At 47.8% G+C, this 18,438-nt stretch overlaps 1 protein-coding gene across 7 annotated transcripts in view; it reads left to right on the forward strand.

Moving 5' to 3' along the window:
• The window catches only part of BCOR (BCL6 corepressor), an 81,986-nt gene that overhangs the window by 55,056 nt on the left and 8,492 nt on the right, over positions 1-18,438 (forward strand). For 4 of the 7 annotated variants that reach the window (XM_058831376.1, XM_058831387.1, XM_058831368.1 and 1 more), the window contains 5 exons: positions 2,679-2,960; positions 3,364-3,717; positions 9,190-9,518; positions 9,851-10,120; positions 15,991-16,157. In XM_058831376.1, the coding sequence (XP_058687359.1) occupies positions 2,679-2,960; positions 3,364-3,717; positions 9,190-9,518; positions 9,851-10,120; positions 15,991-16,157 (1,402 nt within the window). The remainder of the gene's footprint in view (positions 1-2,678; positions 2,961-3,363; positions 3,718-9,189; positions 9,519-9,850; positions 10,121-15,990; positions 16,158-18,438) is intronic. The other 3 variants (XM_058831415.1, XM_058831425.1, XM_058831406.1) reach the window with 2 other exon arrangements.

Below are 18,438 nucleotides of genomic sequence, written 5' to 3' on the forward strand. Positions count from 1 at the left end.
GTCACGGAGCTGCTGGCAGCGAGGGCTGAATTTTGGATGAAGCTCAGTAGGTGTGTGCTGTTCCTCCCAGCATGTGGAGCCCCAGAGGAACGATGACAGTGACAAGCTGTTAGCGAGGGTTCTCCCCTCTTTATTTTTCAGCACATTCTGAGCGAGCGGCGCTCGGCATCCCTGTGCCAAGTCCTCTTGCAGATAGAGGAGGAATTAATCTGCAGCAGGTTGCTTTTAGTGGTGGCAAGCTGGAATTAGCTTGCTGTTTCCTGCAAGCCGTAAAGATTAAGACCATCATCCCCCTCTCCCTACAGCCTGCTACTTCCTTTGACCCTGCAAGAGCTTCTCTGGGAATTGGTCAGGATGTGCCTGCCTTTTCTCAGGCCAGACAGTGTTAGGAGCAGGACAGCTATCCCAGTGTGGTGACTCTCAGCATGAACCATGGCGTGTAGCTGTTGGTGCTGCTGGAGATGAGAGGCTCTAAGCAGGAGTGTGGCTGAGAGTGCCCTTACCTGATCTCTTCAGGGAAAATGACCACAGAAGTATAATGTTTCCTTATGAAAGGAGGAAAATAGCAGACTGCATTAAAAATGTAAAATGAAATCTGATAGAAGCATTTATTTCTATTGTGATACTTAAAACGTGGCTGGGCCAGCTGCTTTTATGCTGTGTGAAACAGGACTGCTGGTGCTTCTGGTGTGGTTATAGGGTACAGCTGTGGGGCGGCGTCCTCGTGCCAGATGTGCGAGCACAGGGCGCTGGCAGATTCATTCCGGTCTGGGGGGACCCTGTGATTTAGAGGCACGGTCACAGTAAGCTGAGATACCTGTTCTCTGGAACATCTCAGCGTTGTTGGCTGGAAGAAGTGTGACAAAGTGCATTTTAAAGTCTTGGAAGGAGCATGTGTTGGCCAGACGGCCTTGTGGAGAGGAGCATCGCCAAACAGCGGAGCAGCTCGAGCGTCCCGCTAGCCTGCAGAAAATCAGCTTTTGTTTTGATTTTTCTTGGCTGATATCTTGTGCTGTTTCACAAGCAGCCCTGCAGGCAGCTTCCCAAGCAGTGTAAAAATTATGCTGGGGTGTCTTTTGGTGCCCACAAACATTTCCAGAGCCTTTGGTGCTACTTGGAGCCATTTCCAGGTTGTGGTGAAGAGAAAACTCTATAGGGAGGTTTCCCCTCACCACCCCCCAGCCTTCCATTACTGACAACAGGTATTTCAAGGAGGGTGGTGAAACCAGGAGGGGTTGGCAGAGCTGTAGGAAGGAGCTGTCAAGATAAGGTGGGGTAGAGTTGGGCTGCCTCCAGACACTGCCAGAGGTGGGTGTTGGAGGACACAGGAGTGGAGAAGGGGCTGCAGGGGAGCAGTGTCAGCCCTGATGAGGGGGAAGAGCAGAAGCTGAAGGCCAGGCTGGGACAGGGCAGTAAAAGGGAGTAAACTGAGTAAAAGGGAGAGAGGATCCGCAGGAGGCTGTCAGGAGTCCAGGTAGGAAACCAGCAAATGTGTTTGCAGGAAGGGAAGTGGGAGAAAGAGGGAAGAGCAGGAAGGGGGAAGAGGAAAAGGGACAGTGAACCAGGGGGAGGTAGGATGGAACATACAGTTTGCCAAGCAGCAGCAGAGGTGTGGAGTATTGGTCAGCCAGGAGGGCTAAAGCACGTGGGAACCCCAGCTTGTTTGTGGGAATTGTAAATAGGAGCTGATTATCTGTGTTGAAGTCTGTACTGCATCTCTGCCTAACCTTGCCTTTGCTAGTTTGGTTAAACCCAAGAAAATAACATTATTCAAGATGGTGATTAAGTGTAATTTTAAATCAAGCATCCATTTAAAATTGCATAGACTGTCTCTGAATTTGGGCAAACAGTATTGGAGGGAAGCTGAAGTTAGTGCAGGCGAGGCAGCCTGGGTGTTTTTGTGGCTAATTTGTCTGACTAGTTTCTAGTAAGCTTTTCAGAGCTCACCCTCTAGCTATTGCTGGAAATACTCCTTGAAAAAAGTGAGGTCTGTTTTAAAAGGAGGTGAAAGAGATCATGTGAGGTACAGTGACTGGTTGGTTACTTGAAGTGAGGAAGCCTTTTTATAACCTTGGATTCAAGTAGTGCTTTTTGCAAAATATCACAGCTATTCTTAGTGGTATTTCTGTGTCCGTGTGTGCATGTTCTGTATCCCATTTATATCTCCAGAGGAAGGGATGACTGCCTTTAAGTCAGACTCTGCAATTTGATGGGAGAAGTTAGTGAAAGATTAGGAATTAAGGGAGGACTAATACTTGGTTGTCATCAGAAGGTATTTTTGAACTGGATTGTTACTTGCCAGTTTAGGGGGGGTGAGGTTGCTTTCTGAAAAGGGTTTGCGCTTTCAGTATCTAAAGATGTTTCTTTATTTAAAAAAGCATATTGTGATGTTTCTATGGATACGAGTATAGTGAATATTGTGCTTCTTAAATTAATGTAAAAACAACACAAAGTAGTGTGCATTTGGGGGTTTTGTGCTTAACTATTGAGAAAACTGCAGCCTTAGGCTGGGCAGAGGAGACTTGTTCCCAAGTACAGTTTTGTGTTTATTTGCATGCCTCATGAGCTGTAAGTCGTGAGGGAGATGACATTGAAGAGATCAGAGAGCAAAGCCTTCTCACAATGAATTGTGTCATATTTATTAGGTCTTGTGGTGTTTGTTTATTTTTTATTTTTAGGTAACTTTACTAGTACAGAAAACAACCGAGGTCACTTTCTTGAAACTCCAGAGGAAAAAGATCTCTCAAATGAGAAATGTTATTTAGAGAGACATTCTGTATATGAAAAGGCAGAAGACCAGCCAACAGAAGATTTTGGCCAACATTCATGTCCACGTCTGGACAGGAAACGTAAACACTCTGGTGAGAGAGTGCAAAATGATGGCAGCCAAAATGAGAGCTTTGTGGATGAACTGCAGGACGAAGTTGTATCAAAAGCAAAAAAGAAGAAGAACTCCAAAGGTAAGACAGCATTTTGCTTTGGTCTCTCTCAAGGAATGTCTTGTGAAAGGAACGTCCCTTTGGCTTAATGTGTTTCCATTTTTGAACTTGCTAGTTACTAATGTGAGCACTGTCATTTCACTTTTAAATTATATATATGTATATATATGTATGTATATATATGTGTATATATATATGTATATATAAAAAAACCAAACTTGGTATGTAAGGATAAAGCACTAGTCATTGGACACTGTAGCCACAGCAGTGCAAGTTACTGTAGTGCATGTAACCCTTAATGAGCGAAGCTTTAAAATGCATAGTGTGGTGGTAAAGCTGAGACTATATGCCCCGAAAGTGAAATGTAGCTTTTGTTTTAAGTTGAGGGGGCTTTTTGATTAATTTTTAGTTATTTTTCCATTAGATGACTGGCCTGAGAGGGAAATGACAAACAATTCCTCTAACCACTTAGAAGAGCCCAATTGTAATGAGGTGACCAACCTGAAGGTGTGCATTGAATTAACAGGGCTCCATCCCAAAAAGCAGCGTCACCTGCAGCATCTTAGGGAACTATGGGAGCAGCAGGTGTCACCAGAGAGATCCCCGTCCGGCAAGTTGGGCCGGCAAAGCAGGAAAGATTTAGCTGAGGCTGTTCAGCCAGAGGCCACTGCAAAGGTCAAAGACTTCACAGAAGAAAGGCACACCAAGAAAAGGTCAGAGGCCAAAAGCAATAGAAGTTGGTCTGAAGAGTCCCTCAAAACAAGTGACAATGAACAAGGTATGCAGAGACTACTAGGGAAACCAGCTGGCTTTAGCATTTACAGTGACGCATGCTGCCACCGATGTTAAGGAATTGTTGAGAGTTTTTTCTTCTTTCTTGTTTTTTTTTGAATTATATATATTTCTGTAGATGTCCACTTTTATAAGGACTGACACCTCTTCTTTAAGAATTTTACTGTAGCTGATATTTGTCAGACAAGAAAACGTGTTTGTGTATGTGTGTGTAACTATGTGTTTGTGTGTGTGTGCGTGTGTGTTTTGGCTTTAAATATTTTCGTAGATGATGTGAAGATGAAGTCTATAACTCTAGAGGAGATCTGGGGAGGGCACAGAATGTGGGCATGCTTTTGGGTGAGAGAGGGAGCAAATGGGCTGCTAGTTGGTATGAGGGTGTTTAATGTTTAACCACACATAGGGTTGGAGGGGCTGTGAGCTTCTGAAATAGCGTCAGCACAGCTATAGCAGCTCTTGATCTCGGGAACCCAACGCCTCCAGCACCCTCAGCACTGCTGGCTTCCCCTGCCTTTCCCAGGCCATATGCTCAAGAGCAAAGCTCATTGTCCTCCTGACAAGGATGCTTTCCTGGTTCTGAGCACATCCTGTAAACTCCTTTCACCCCACTTCCCGGCCCCTTGGCAGAGGTCTTCCAGAACCTCTCTCCTGAGGGATTGCTTCCTCAAAGTGTATCAGCTTTCCTTGACTTGTTTTTGGCTTCTTCTTTCCCCCTCACTCCATCACTCCACTTCCTCCTTTCCCCATCCTCCCTCCCACTTCTGTTGTTTCCCTATCCTGGGGGAGAGCCCGTGGATACAATCCACCAAATTTTCATTGGGATGGACAGGTCAGTCTCCTGTCCTCACTGTCCTCAGCCCCGGGCACATTTTCTGCGATGTTTTTCTCCTTCCCCACAACATTTTGCTGCTGTAGCTTGGCTGGAGAACTGATGGGGAATGGAATCAAACAGTCCACATGGCAAATCCCCTTTTCTCTTTCTCTTTTCCTGCTCTTACCTCTCCAAGCCCTCCGCTTGTTTTTGAGGAAAGACTATTTCTGGAAGCAGGAGCTCCATGTATAGCATTTGGGCTCCTTCCTCCTTCACAAACCTGGGAGCTTCATCGACTGGAAGACATTCACATTCCAGCTGGCCTAACTTGTAGTTTAGCTGAGATCCCCTTAAAAGAGAGAAGCAAGAGAAGAGTGGATCCTCTTGTCCCACACCGTAGAAGGCACGGAGTCCAGATCATCCTGTGCCAGTGAGGATTTTCCTTGGTAGTGTCTGTGAAACAGTCAAGGCAAAAGTATCAGCTTCCCTTTGGTCCTGGAGCTCCTTATCTGTCCTTCTCCTTGGTACGATTTTCTAAGGGCAGAAACCCCCGAAGTTTGATGCTTATTGATGGGGAAGGTTCTCCAAAAGAATTTGTGGAGGAAGAGATCAAAACTTGGTTTAAACGGGGCTTTGACTCTTACTTCCTTGCTTTATGTGCTGCCTTGGCGAGCATGGTATCGGCTCAGACACCCGTGCCCCTCACCTTTGTACTTTGAGAGAGAGATACCTTGTAGAGATTAAACGAGGGTCACTAACAAGAAGCTGTATTGTGTAAGGATGCTCTCACTTTCCCCTGCAATGCCTCCTGTGGCAGTGACAGGCTCATGGCTTCAGGAAAGAAAAAGAGGTGGATCCCAATTTATGTACCATTCCCAAAGGCGTTCAGGTCCAGTTGCCCTGTGGATATGAAAAAACTCTTGGGTTAGGAAGCTGCTATAAAACCATAAACTTGACTAAATTGTGCCCCGCTGTTACAAAGCGTTGTAACAAAGACACTGAATATCATTCAGATAATTTTGCTGGTGCTTCTCCAGCCCTGTTGAAGTGTAAACTTTTGAATCTCCTTGTTCTTAATTGACTGGGATGAGGACATTTTTCCCCACTGTGTGACAGAGCATCCTCTGCATGACAGTCTTAAGGGGACGGAGACTTCCAGCTTGTCTGTCTTGCTCAGGACTAGTCTTCAGACTTTTCTTAAGCAATATAAGAATTTACACTGTAACTTGTAGCCTTTTTTTTTTAGCTTGGGGCTGAGAACAGCTGTTCTCTGTGCTCAAGCACTGCCTGCAGTTGTGGCAGTCTCTGCTGCTGGGCAGCTGGTTGTATCCCAAGGAGCAGGCTGTAACAGGACGTGGGGGTTGCCTCTGTGCCTCTGAAGCCTCAGTCTAACACTAGCAGGATGATTTGCCGCTCCTGCCTGCAAATCTCTGGGAATGTGGAGATTTCTGACTTCAGGGCTTGTTACCCCAGTTTATCCAAAAAGTGTGAGCAGCAGGTCGAGGGAGGTGATTCTGTCTCTGCTCTGCTCCTGTGAGACCCCCACCTGCAAATCTGTGTCCAGCTGTTGGGCTCCCAACATGGGAAGAATGTGGATCTGCTGGAGTGAACCCAGAGGGGACCATGAAAAAGATCAAGGGGCTGGATCACCTCTGCTATGAAGACAGGCTGAGGGGAAGGGGGTGTTAGGATTGTTCAGCCTGGAGAAGAGAAGGCTCTGGGGAGACCTTTTAGGCACCTCCTAAAACCTGAAAGAGGGCTGGAGAGGGACTTTTGACAAGGACATAACGACCTGGTCTAGTGGAATGTGTCCCTGCCCATGGCAGGCGGTTTAGAACTGGATAATCTTTAAGGGATGATCTCCTTTCAAACCCTAGACCATTTTATGGTTCTGTGATCCTGGGTCTCCGGGGTGCAGCAGATCCATGAACATGGGGATACTGCCTCCTCAGGGCATCACACTGCTTGCCCAGCCCTGTGACCAAGGCAGAGGCCACAACCTGTGCTGGGGTCCCAGCTGAGCAATAACCCCGTGCTGCTGGCGGTGCAGTGATGCTCCCCCGGGAGCTGCAGCCGCTCACCCGGTGCAAGGAGAAAGCCCAAACAGCGCGGAAGCAAAAGCCCCGAGGAGAGGAGCCGGGAGGATCTCAGCCACTGGGAAGCCTGTGCCAGCCCCTTGGAGCTGCCTCGGGCTGCAGGCAGTGTGGTGGCCGCGGGCTTGGCAGGCAGGAGGAGGCAGCTGCTGGGGTGGGAGCTGAACAAGCGAGCATTCAGGTGACGCGGCAGCAGCTGCTTTTCCGCGCGGACCTCTCCAGCAGCCCGCTCCTGCGGGGAGGGAAACAGGTCCTGCTCTGAGTCAGACTTGCCACAACCCACATCAGTCAGAGGCCTGGGGTTTTTGGTTTGGGTTTTCTTTTTTTTTTTTTCCATGGATATTTAGGTATATTCCTGCTCACTCTTGTTTTTCTTCTCTCTTCACGTGGTCAGAAAGATGGGGTGGGATTCTGGGATTAATCACTTGCTGCTTTTCTGCTCCTGTTGTCTTGCCTTTCTCAGGCTGATGCTTGGCTTTTTCTGTGTAGTGCTGGCATCTTGCAGTGTTACTGATCCTGAAGCTCCTGGGTGCAGAGCACAGCTACTCTCCATCTCTTAGCTCCGGTGCACGTTTAGTCTGGTGCCTGCTGTCACCACTGTGGAGGGTCAGAGTGAAGCACAGAGTTGATGTGGAGTTTGCAGGCACACTCCACATCAGGAGTACACATTTTTTGTGGTGATTAAACTTCTCCTTTCAATGCCTTGGCATCTCTGCATGGGAAAGCCTGCAGTTCTTTGAGATAAGCTTCCTGTGGTTTTTTTCCCTCCATCCTTTCAGTATTTCTGTCCTTCTCCAGACCTGTGAGTTTTTCATTCTATTGCAGTTTTTCTGCATGCAGCTGTTTTGTTCCATTTGCACTCACCAGAGCTCCTCACTGTTGCTTTCCATCTTTTCCATCTTTTATTTTTTTCTTTAGTAAGTGATTAAGTAGGTAATGATGGTACTTCTGTATTGGAATTGGGCTTTTCAGATGCTACTCAATTAGGTTAGTTGGGAATGTGAAGATGAAACACTCCTTACTTCGTGCTGTCTACAGAGCTGGAAAGACAGCCTTGCATCCATAGGCTCAGCCTACGACTAGATGCCTTCCTTCAGTTTTGCAAAGCCTGAAAAACTTATATGATTTTTGCTGAACAATCTGCACATCATGTGTCCCATAAATTCCCTGACATCTGCTTGGCAAGCCGTGGTATGTGTCTTTTTCTAGAAAGTGGCTCAAAAGAACTGAGGGATTTCTGTTTTCATCCTTAATCTAGAAAGCCTTCTGTGAGTTGCTTTCACAGATCTATTTAAAGGAAGACTAAAGTGTGAAACTGCCCACCAAGAGGATTCTAGATTTTATTTTCTGTTTTACCAACTGGTTCTGGACCGAATCTCTCTAAGTAAGGGTATCTCTCCCCTGAACACCTGCTTATTTCCTCCTGTCATCTCTTCTGTTCTGAAAGTAGCATCACTTCAGAGACTTCTCAGAGCAAGGGAGCCTCTTCCAAGTTCTTAAAGTTTTTTACACACCTTCCCTTGGTGGTGTGGTATTGTTTGGCTGAAATGTCCCTTCCTTTCCGGCAACCTTTAATTTTTCTGCAGAGGAGTTGGTTCTGAGGTCACCTCAATTCTCCTCCCAAGGGAAATTCAGACTATAAAAAGTCAACTTATCTGTCCTTGTTTTGTTGTAAGCCTGCTTGCACTCTGAAAAAAACCCCAAAACTAACCATGCTTTTTGCATGTGGCCCAGATTGTGGGATCCAGCTTGTTGGAGCTAACCCCCAAAGAAAACCCAGCCCTGCCAGTATCCTGCCACAGGCAGCAGAGCACTGGCCTTACTGTCCCAATGTCCCAGAAAGACTCATTTCTGAATGGAGTTCTTGGGGAGAAAAACATCTGATTGCTTTTCCTGCAAAGTCCCTGTGCTTTCTGATGGAGAGCTTGCACAGAGCTTCTGTAGGGATGGCTCCTTGAGTAGTCTTTCTTCTCTTGGTTTGTTTTTGAAGTCTAAATGCTGCTGAAGAGGTGTTCCCTGTCTTATGGCTGTCTTGGGGCTAAGCTCAACATGCCCACCTGTGCTGTCCCATTAAAATCTGATCCATGCTCCCACCTTTCTTCCTGTCCCCTCTTCCCTGGCCATCCCTGTGTCTGCACTTGCACCCCACTGAGAGGAGCCGGGCTGGGCCCAGGCTGCTGGAGGAGTTGGTTCCCCTTCAGATCAGGCAGTCCTGGGTAAGGAGGCGAGTTTTTCCCTGCAGCTGTTCCACTCTGCCCGTGGTGGTCGGGCTGTGGCACTGCCAAGCTGGCCTGGCACGCGTCCCCAGGGCCCTGGCGCTGCCCGGCACCTGCGCGGGGCACTTCATTCAGGGATTTTTATTAGAGCCCGAGAAGTGTTAGCTTCAACGGGGGAGATGCTATTTACAGTTTGGATGTGGAACGCTTAAAATATTAATGATTTGAAAATGTAATTGTAGATCTCTTAAGCAGCCGAGGAGCTTGTGTTAAGTGCTAGCAATGCATTTTCCGTTTAACGCACCATGCGATGTGTAATGCCTTTCCTTCCCATTTAGGCTTGCCCGTATTCCCGGTGTCTCCGCACATGAAGAGCCTTTCATCCACCAATGCAAACAGCAAAAGGCAGGCTCAGCCAAGCTGTACTCCAGCCTCGAGGTTGGCTGCCAAACAGCAGAAAATTAAAGAAAGCCGGAAGACAGATGGGCTGTACACAGACGAAGAGGAGGATTTCCAACATGCATCCCTGCTGCCGAAATACAGCGAGTGTGAGAAGCCATCAGGGAAACGTCAGTGTAAAACAAAACACTTGGCACTGCAGGAGAGGAGAAGGAGGTCATCTCTGACAGGGGATGACACCACAGATATCGAAAATGCTGAAGATAAGGTATCTTTATTTAGACTTAATTGTCCACTGGCCTCAGAGAAGGCAGAGCCAGCTTGCTTAAAACTAACGCACTGTCGTGCATGCGGGGTAGCGGGGATTGCGTTCAGATTTGTCTGTGGATGCTTTGCACATTTTGTGTTTGCTTTTCGTAACCTTAGTTGAAGGCAGTGTTGCAGAGGTGAAGCATCTTGTGTTTAAAAAGCTGTAGCTGGTCTTCCTTTAAAAATTAAACATGAGTAGAAAAGTGTAATTCCTTGCTGACAAAATACAGTCCCATCACTGTGCCGTGCAAACAAAGATTAAAAACCCCCTCACCGTAATGGTTTTGACAGGTAACGGTAACGAGGAAAGTCAGGAAGCGACCGGAGCCGACTTCAGACTGCGACTCCTCTCCAGCCAAGCCGTACGAGCAGAAGCCGTACGAGCGCCTGCAGCAGACGCCCTCGCTGCTCCCGGTCCCGCAGCCTGCACAGCTGCCCATCGCCAGCCCCCCGCCGGAGACCACCCCCAGCCGGCCGATGCCGCCCGAAGCGCGGCGCCTGATCGTCAACAAGAACGCGGGGGAGACGCTGCTGCAGCGGGCGGCACGCCTGGGCTATGAGGTGAGGCTCCCTCCACACCCTAGGGGATGATGGTTTTGTTGTTTTGTTTTTTTTTGTTGTTTTTTCTTTTGAAATGTCAAAAGTTAAAATCCTCTTCCCGGTTTTATAGGTGGGAAATCCTGCGATTTAGCAGCTTTCGGTTGGGTCGTTGAAACTTGTAGCCCCCATTCCCCTTCTGCTTTCCCTTCCGTGGTGTGTGGGGTTTGGAGGCAGGTTGCTGTGGGAATGACTCCACACCACTGCTGGGTCTGCTGGCAGGGATGTGGGGTGAGCACCATCCCCTGGGAATGAGCAAAGGGTAAAGTTTTATTGGGAACCCTCACTTCCCTTCAAATCTAAACCATCTGCAAACAGAACGAATGTCTTTTTTTTTTTTTTTTTTTTTTTTTTTTCTTTTTTCCTAAGTAATCTTTATGGTGATCTTTAATGAGCTGTGTGTTTTCTGCTTTTGTTGTTTGTGAAGAGCGTGTAGTTTAGGAGAAGGGTTTTATTTTTGTTCTTCTCTCCAAGGAGTATCTGGTATGTGACACAGGATGTAGCACTTGGAGTGTCCTCTTGCATGATCAGACGCTTCATAGGAGCACTCTGCATGCTTTATACTCAGCGTCTGGAGCTGCTTGGTGTAGCTGGAACAATGTTGACTAATGAAAGGGGCCCCCTGTTGCTACAAAAATCAGAAACCGATGAATCCCTTAGCTGTGCCGTTTTGAAGCACACTTTTATTGGGGAAATATGGGCATGTAGGTATGAGCGTCGTTGTTGCTCGATTTCAGATCTGGTGCAGCAGTGTTTCATTGCAGGGAGTGATGGCTGGGCATGGCTGCAGGGTTTGCTGTGCTGCTGAGAGGGCTGCTTGGACCTTGCAGCTGGGCTTGAGCCCCACGTGGGAAGGTGGCATCAGCCCAGGTCCAGGTGGGGCCTGCCCAGCCTTGGGGATTTGCTGAAACCTTGAAATGCCCTTTGTATAGCTGGAAAGAGCTTTGTGTGGAGCAAGACCTTGTCCCGCTCTGGAAAGCAGGGTTTATTGGAAAGGTTTTGTTTACCTTAGACAAAGGCTTCTTCTAACCCAGGGCACTTCATCTCTAGCTGGGAGAGGTGGTTGTTACAACATTGCTACGGTATTCTCTGATTGAAATGGTTTGATTTTCTGTGGGTGCAAAATCACAATGTGCTGTAGCATGTGCTCCAAGCTCTTGGTGTGTATCTTCTTCCTGCACGGGGTCTGTCAGGGTGAGTATGCTTGGGCACTTGGCTTTCTGTGCCCAGCACCTCTGCTGAGCACAGCTCAATGGGAGCAGCTCCCAAACTTGGTGATGGGCTGATGTCTTGCTCAAGCAGAGGCCCAGGGCTCAGATTGGCTGGTTGCAGAAAGCTGGGGAAACATCCAGGCTCACCAAGGTATGGGTAAGCTTGTGTGCCATCATGCCTTCCTGTTGTCAGCTGGTTGGGGATTTTCATTTTCTGACTTGAATTCACCCAAAAGTCAAGTGAATGCCATATTTTTAATAGGCTTTAATATTCAGCTTGTTTGACTGGATTGTTCAGGTGGTGTTGGCAGTGCAGCAGTTGGTTCTGTTGCTGATAGAATGCAGGGCATGGAAAGAGCCCAGTCCATGCACCCAAAGTGCTGCCAGAATCCGATGTTGTCTGTGTTTTTCAAGGCTCAGAGGGGTGGGTGTCTGTGCCACCCTGTTGGAGCTCTGTTTGAGCTGTGATAGTTTGATCATCCTTGGAAGCTCCATAGCTGAGGGGTTTTCCTGGGTACCATGAGACTACTGGAGTTAGTAGAGAGCTGAATTTCCTCTCTCTGCACAAAGAATGAGAATGGCCAAGAAGTAAAAAAATTATTAAAAAAAAAAAAAAAAAAGGAAGAAAAATCTGGATGAGTCAAGGTATTACACTGATCTGTGACCTGTGGCAAGTACCCAGGTCAGTTTTCTGCCACCCCTGTTAGCAGGGCAGCAGCCTCTGGTGGGGACACAGGGGCTTCCCTGGCTGCTGCGATGGCAGCCCGGTGGCCCTGTGCCAGCTCGGAGACAGGGGAGGCAGGAGTTTGCATCGTCAGGGCCACAGAGGGAGCCGAGTGCTGATTCAGGACTGGAGCTGGAAGCGGCTGGCACCGCAGGGCACCACCAAGCCCTGGCAGGAATGCTGTATGGCCCTGAGACCGGATGAGCTCGTGCCTGCCCTTGGCAGCCTGCCTGCCTTTGCAGCAGGGATGCCCTGAGGCTGTGCAGAGATCCCACTCCAAACCCTTCAGCACACAGAGGTGCTGGCAAGCTCTGTGTATCGCTCCTGGACCCATGGGGAGCCCAGATGCTGCGAGGCCACGAGCCTATGACCTCCTCTCAGTGGCAGATGTGCCCCAGAGCAGCGCAGGAAGCAGGAGGCGAGCGGATACGACTTTGTGTGTAAAGCTGACGCGAGTGTGAAGTGTCGAAGGACAAGTGTGGCTTGTGTCTGGTCAGATAAATTGCAGGGCTGCAGCCAGCAAGGCTACTTAAAGACAGTGCAGCAAATGGTCTTCAGCCCTGGAAATCCCTGATGAAGCTGGTGGGAAGCTTTGCCTTTCCCTTCCTAGGCTTCTGTGGCAGGCCGTGCTTCAGCAGGATGTTACCAACCCATCCCAGTGTATGGCCGCTCTCGAATCCATTCTGCTTTCCCCATTTGAAACAAATGACTTGAGATAATGGTAGTCTTAAAACTGTAATTTACTTTTTGTGAAGAGGGAATTACAGGGAGTGTAGAGTCTTTTTGGGAGAAAAATTACAAAAGGCTTGTGTAATGAATTTGATGTGAGAGGAAACACTGGCTGTCTTTCTGCTGCATGTTGCTTTTTGGATGTGCTGGTTTTGGCTGGGGTAGGGTTAATTTTCTTCCCAGTGGCTGGTATGGGGCAGTGTTTTGGATTTGTGCTGAACACGGTGATGATAATATGGGGATGTTTTTGTTACTGCTGAGCAGGGCTTACACAGAACCAAGGCCTTTCCTGCTTTTCCTACTGCCACACTGGTGAGGAGACACAGCCAGGACAGCTGACCCAGCCTGTCCAAAGGGATATTCCAGACCATCTGACACCACGGCTCAGTGTATAAAGCTGGGGATGGAAGGGGGGATGTTTGGAGTGATGTTGTTTTTCTCCCCAAGTCACTGATAAGTGGGATGGGGCCCTGCTCTCCTGGAGATGGCTGAACCCCTGCCCAGCCATGGGAAGCAGTGAATGAATTCCTTGTTTTGCTTTGCTTGTGTGCATGGCTTTTGCTTTCCCTATTAAACTGTCTTTATCTCAGCCCACAAGTTTTCCACCTTTGACCCCTGTGATTCTCTGATTCTCCCTCTGGTCCTGCTGGTGGGGGAGTGAGTGAGTTGGCTGTCTGAGGCTTGGCTGGGGTGAAACCATGACAGTGGACTAGGAAAGTTCCCTCATCAGTTTATTATTAAATCCTTCCTGGGAAGGCAGGCAGTGAAATTAGCGGGATGTGTGATACGGAGTTTAGACACATGTGAGGGCAGGGCTTTTAGACACATGTGAGGGCAGGGCTTATCCAGGCATGGAGAGTTCCCACTGCCACTGCTACAGGAGCAGAATCTCCAGAGCACCATCCTGTCCCTGCACAGCTCCCATAGGGCTCCTGCATCCTGCCCAGGAGTGGACATCACTTGAGGGATTTGGTGTGATGCTGGGGGAAATGTGAAGGCTCAGCGAATAATGCCTGACCCAAGGGCTGTGTTCCCCTTGGTGTGTGGGGGAATAGAGCTCCTTGGGGCCTGGGGGATGCTCTGGACCTCTTCCCCTGGAAAAGGAGTACATAAGAAGGGCAGCCTATGAGGATGGACCATGCATATGTGCATAAGTGCATACTTGGACATTGCTTTTTTGCAGTTTGGCTAAGAAACTGCAAGCAGCAGAGTGGAGGTGTCTGGTTATGTTCTAGTTTGACTCTGGATTAACTGTGAATGATTTTCAGAATGCTGGTTTAAATAGAGCACCTGAACAGGCATTAAATTGCCCTGTGGCACTCTCACAGCCTTCCCCAAGCCTTAGCGAGAAATGCTTGTGAAACCAAAAGTGTGTTTGTGGCACCACATGTTCCTGTATTTGGCAGTGGTGGCTAATTTTTTTGTAAATTGAATAAATCATGTTAAAAAAAGTTAATGAGGCATTTAATTAATTAACAATGTAGAGTTTTATGGTCTTTATGGTTACATTTTGTGGTTAATGACATTCTTCTTATAGCCTCTTAACACAGAATTGCCTGACAAAATTAGCTTTTTTGTCCAGTAGTAGGTATTCTTCCCTAGGACAAGCCTTTCCTTTTTACAAAAATAGATGAAACATCTTTTATTTTGAGTTGCAAAGTCTATTTTAAATGGTAACTGCATGCTAAAAGTGGTGCTGAATACAGCAGCTGCTTCTGCTACCTATATCCGTCTGCTAATTTGCCTGGCAGGGTGGTCTGGTTTTGAGGGAAAATTCGTACCTCCGGAGTATAATTTTGCACAGCCCTTTCTTACGGGCTTGAGCATGTGCAGGGTAAAGAGCATCCATTCTGGATGGATTTTTTGCCTTTGGGCTGATCAGCAGGAGCGTTCAGAGCCCCTGTTTGGTGGGAGGTGGGGGCTGTGGGGGTCCCGGTGCTGGGGGCATTGGGATAGGTGGGTGCAGCCCCCGTGGCAGGTGGAGGGGATGCTCTGGAGCATGGGACAGGCTCTCATTAGCTCTCAACTCTAGCCTGGTTGATGAGGGCCTGCTAAAAGAGCAGCTTCATGCTGTATCCTGGATACCGGCTCTCGAGTCAGGTGTACCCAGAGCACAGATTATTGCGGGCTTTCCGGTTTATTTTGAAACGGGAGGAATAAATGCACTGTGCCCGACGTCATTTTATTCTCTTCTTTTGGCAAAACAAGCACTCGCCCCCTCCGTGCCGTATCTGGCTTTGCAAGGATGTCACTCAAATGCAAAATTAATGGTTTACCGCGAATCTGGGAACTGGGGGCTATTTTGTGCACTGAGCATCTCTTAGAAATGTGTTTTGTTTTGTTTTGCCTACTTTTGCATCCGACACAAGTCGAGGAAGAGTTGCACCATCCTAAATTTTCGGTTGAGTGATGGAGCAGTCATTGTTCCAAGGCTGCACGGCAGCTCAGAGCTGAGCCTGGCCCAGGCTCTGGAGTGTGGTGTATTTGACTGCAAGATGAATTGTGTTAAATTCACATGGCTTCCTGCAGTGCCGGGCTCGTTATTGGAACCTGGCGCCTGGCTTTACTTCTGCATACAGAAAACTGGGGTGGGTGAAAATGGGATTTCCCTGATCTCGATAGAGCCAGGCTGGGTTTTGTTTGCTGATAGCAAACCATCCTTTGTGTGTCTTAAATGTGTTTTGTTTCGGGTCATGCACTTTTTCTTTTTAAAATCAAACTGATGTTGGCTGCGCTGCTGTTGCACTTGCAGAATTTTCTGTTAAAAAGATGCAGATGTAAGAGTAACAACCTTCCCACTAGCTTTAAATGTAGAAGTTCTCAGAAGTGGAACGTTGTGAGTTTTGTCTGTGAAATTTTTATGTTCTCCTTCTGTGACAATTCCTGATATTGGGGGTTGCAGGGTCCTGCAGAGCATGGAGCTCTCAGTGTCTCTTTGACCAAATGAGTCTGCTTAGGGAAGTCGTGGTCTCTGCTGTGTCTCCTGAACAGACAGGACTGTCAACAGCTCCCCTTTCTATTTTCCTTCTGACTGACCCATCTCATAGAGGGTAACTTAACATATCACGGGGATTTTGTCTTTAGCCCGCTTTTCCTTCAAGCAGAGAAATCTGCGCATTTACACAGCAAGAAATAACTCGATGTTCATCTGTTTTCCTTTCTGTTTCCAGGAAGTGGTTCTGTATTGTTTGGAAAGCAAGGCGTGTGATGTGAATCATCGTGACAACGCGGGTTACTGTGCCCTGCACGAGGCCTGCGCCAGGGGCTGGCTGAGCATCGTGCGGCATCTCCTCGAGTACGGCGCGGATGTCAACTGCAGCGCGCAGGATGGAACCAGGTTAGCAGCACCCCCGGCTCTGCACCGCTTCCCTCCCCTCTGTGCCTCTCCTTTAGCCTCCCCTTGTCCTGCCTCCCCACCCCAAACACTCCGAGCAGGTAGCGCTGCCTCACTGCTGGCCCTCGGGCAGGGGCGCGCAGCGCTGCGTGACCTCCCCTGCTCTCCGGTTAATAAAGCGCCGGGGACACGCTTCTGTTGTGACTCGAGTTCAGCGTAATTCCTTTTTTCTTCTGGGAATTTTAATAAGTTGTGCTTTGGTTGGTTTTTGTTCGTCAGTGGAATTGCCAGCTGCAGGGCAGGAAGGAGTGATACTTGAGCTGCAGCCCTGCTCATGTGCCCTCCAGGTCCTTTGAGTTGTGCCAGAAGAGCGGAGTTTGCCTTGTTAGCAGGGTTACTTTTGAGAGCACTTCAGCCTTTTGTGGCGGTCGGGTGTGCGAGTCCTGTATATGCTGTATAAAAATGTTGTTTGCTGAACTGTTAAACTATCTGCTCATTTGATATTTCGGATTTACTTTTTCTTTTTTTTTTTTTTTTTATTTTTTTAATCCCGAATTAGCCTTTTTTTCGTTTCCTTCACAGAATGGTGGGGGTGCTTAGTTCCTGTGCTGGCAGAATAGATAACGAGCTTTTCTTTTTAGCTTTGTGGATAAAAAAAAATGCTGCTCCGGACCTTTTTTTAAACCTTCTTGTGTATCTCCAAAAGCACCTCTTTGACCACCTCTGTGAGGCTGACCTTGGGGTAACTCGTCCTAAGCATATGCAGAGCGTTATTCAGTCTGTGCATTTTGGGGACAGGTCGCTTTGTATTCTTCGAATCTCCTGCAGCTTGTTATCTTAAATGGTTTATCTCCTTCCCTATCACCATCCAAATAGCCAGGGAGGTAAAATTAGCGTAACTAAGAGCCTGCTTCTTTTGTTTTTAAGCTCTTTATTTATTAACTTGGGAAGGGAGGAGTCAGGAAAACAAAAAGAGGTCTGGTTGGGATGGTCCATTAAAAATCCATGATGGTCCATTGTTCCCGGCCCATCACCAGCCCATCAGAGCCCAAAGGAAAGCTTTTTGGAGAAACATTAAAACCCCGACTGGATTGTCAGATTCCTGCTCTGTCGCCCAAGTCTTTGTAAGGGTTCTGAGCTCACCAGGCTGACACAAACAGCCTCGCATTTTCTGCTGCCTTCAGCTTTAAAATGTGACCTGTGCAACAGCGGTGAGTTACTGCAAAAGAATCCTAAATTATTTTTGTCTCACTCGCTGGAATAACCTATATAGAAAATTATCCCTGGGAAGTGTCTGAGCAATCTTAATCACCCGCCAGTTCAGAGTCCACCTTTGATTTCTAGTCACAGATGGAGCTGATTTTCAAGAAAGAAACTTGGCCAGTGTACCCTGAAAAGTTGTTTTTGGGAAAATGGATTTTAGAAGTGAACATAATGATGATCTGATCATAGATGGTAATGTCAGAACTCAGCGTGCTGTTGCCTCTCTTTTCTGAGGGCAGACTTACTTTTCATTTGGAAAGCTGCCCAACAGACAGCAAGAATCCAAAACACAACTATTATACAGAGGAAAGATGGTCTGAGTTGGGCAGGACAGAGAGCAGAAGCTTCTGTAAGGAACTTTGGATCTGTGTCATGCACTGCCTTTTGGCAGGATCGAACTTCTCTGTCTCTATAGAGTAAGTCAGGACATTCATAAGGTAAATCCCGTTTCTCTCTTGAAAGTTTTTCTCCTTTAAATTTTACAAGGAAAGATGTGTCAGTCTTCCTCAGCTGTGTGGCTTTCAAAATTAAATTCCAGAACATGTTCGACCCTTAGAAATACAGTAGTCTTAACAAGAACAAGAAAAAAAAAAAACCAAAACAAAACCCAAAAAGCACATCATCAAAGACTTGTCCTTCTCCCCTGCTTTTTTAATGACTATGAATATGCTTTTTATTTTCCCCTCTGCCATCACCTGTGGGAAGGTACTTTTGGTCGTGCTGTGGAAGCTGTGAAGGCTGCAGGCAGTGGGTGTGTGTGGTTCTGTTCAGCCTGTTGGTGTAGAGGAGTGATGTGGCTGCGGTGCAGCTGTGAGCACAGCTGTGCTGGGGAGGCAGCTCGGGGCTCACCTGCAGCGCTGGGCTCTGTGCCTTGCTGCCTCTGCCGTCAGCTTTGTGGAGGACACCCTGAAGAGTTGTGAGGATAGGGCTTTGGTCTGTCCTGGATGTCCGTGTGAATGTGAAGGATGTGGGAAAGTTCTGTGGGGTTTGTGGCTCTCTCTCGGTCCTGCCTGAAGTGCTG

This window comes from Poecile atricapillus, chromosome 1 (genome assembly GCF_030490865.1).
Source record: "Poecile atricapillus isolate bPoeAtr1 chromosome 1, bPoeAtr1.hap1, whole genome shotgun sequence".
Lineage (NCBI taxonomy): Eukaryota > Metazoa > Chordata > Aves > Passeriformes > Paridae > Poecile > Poecile atricapillus.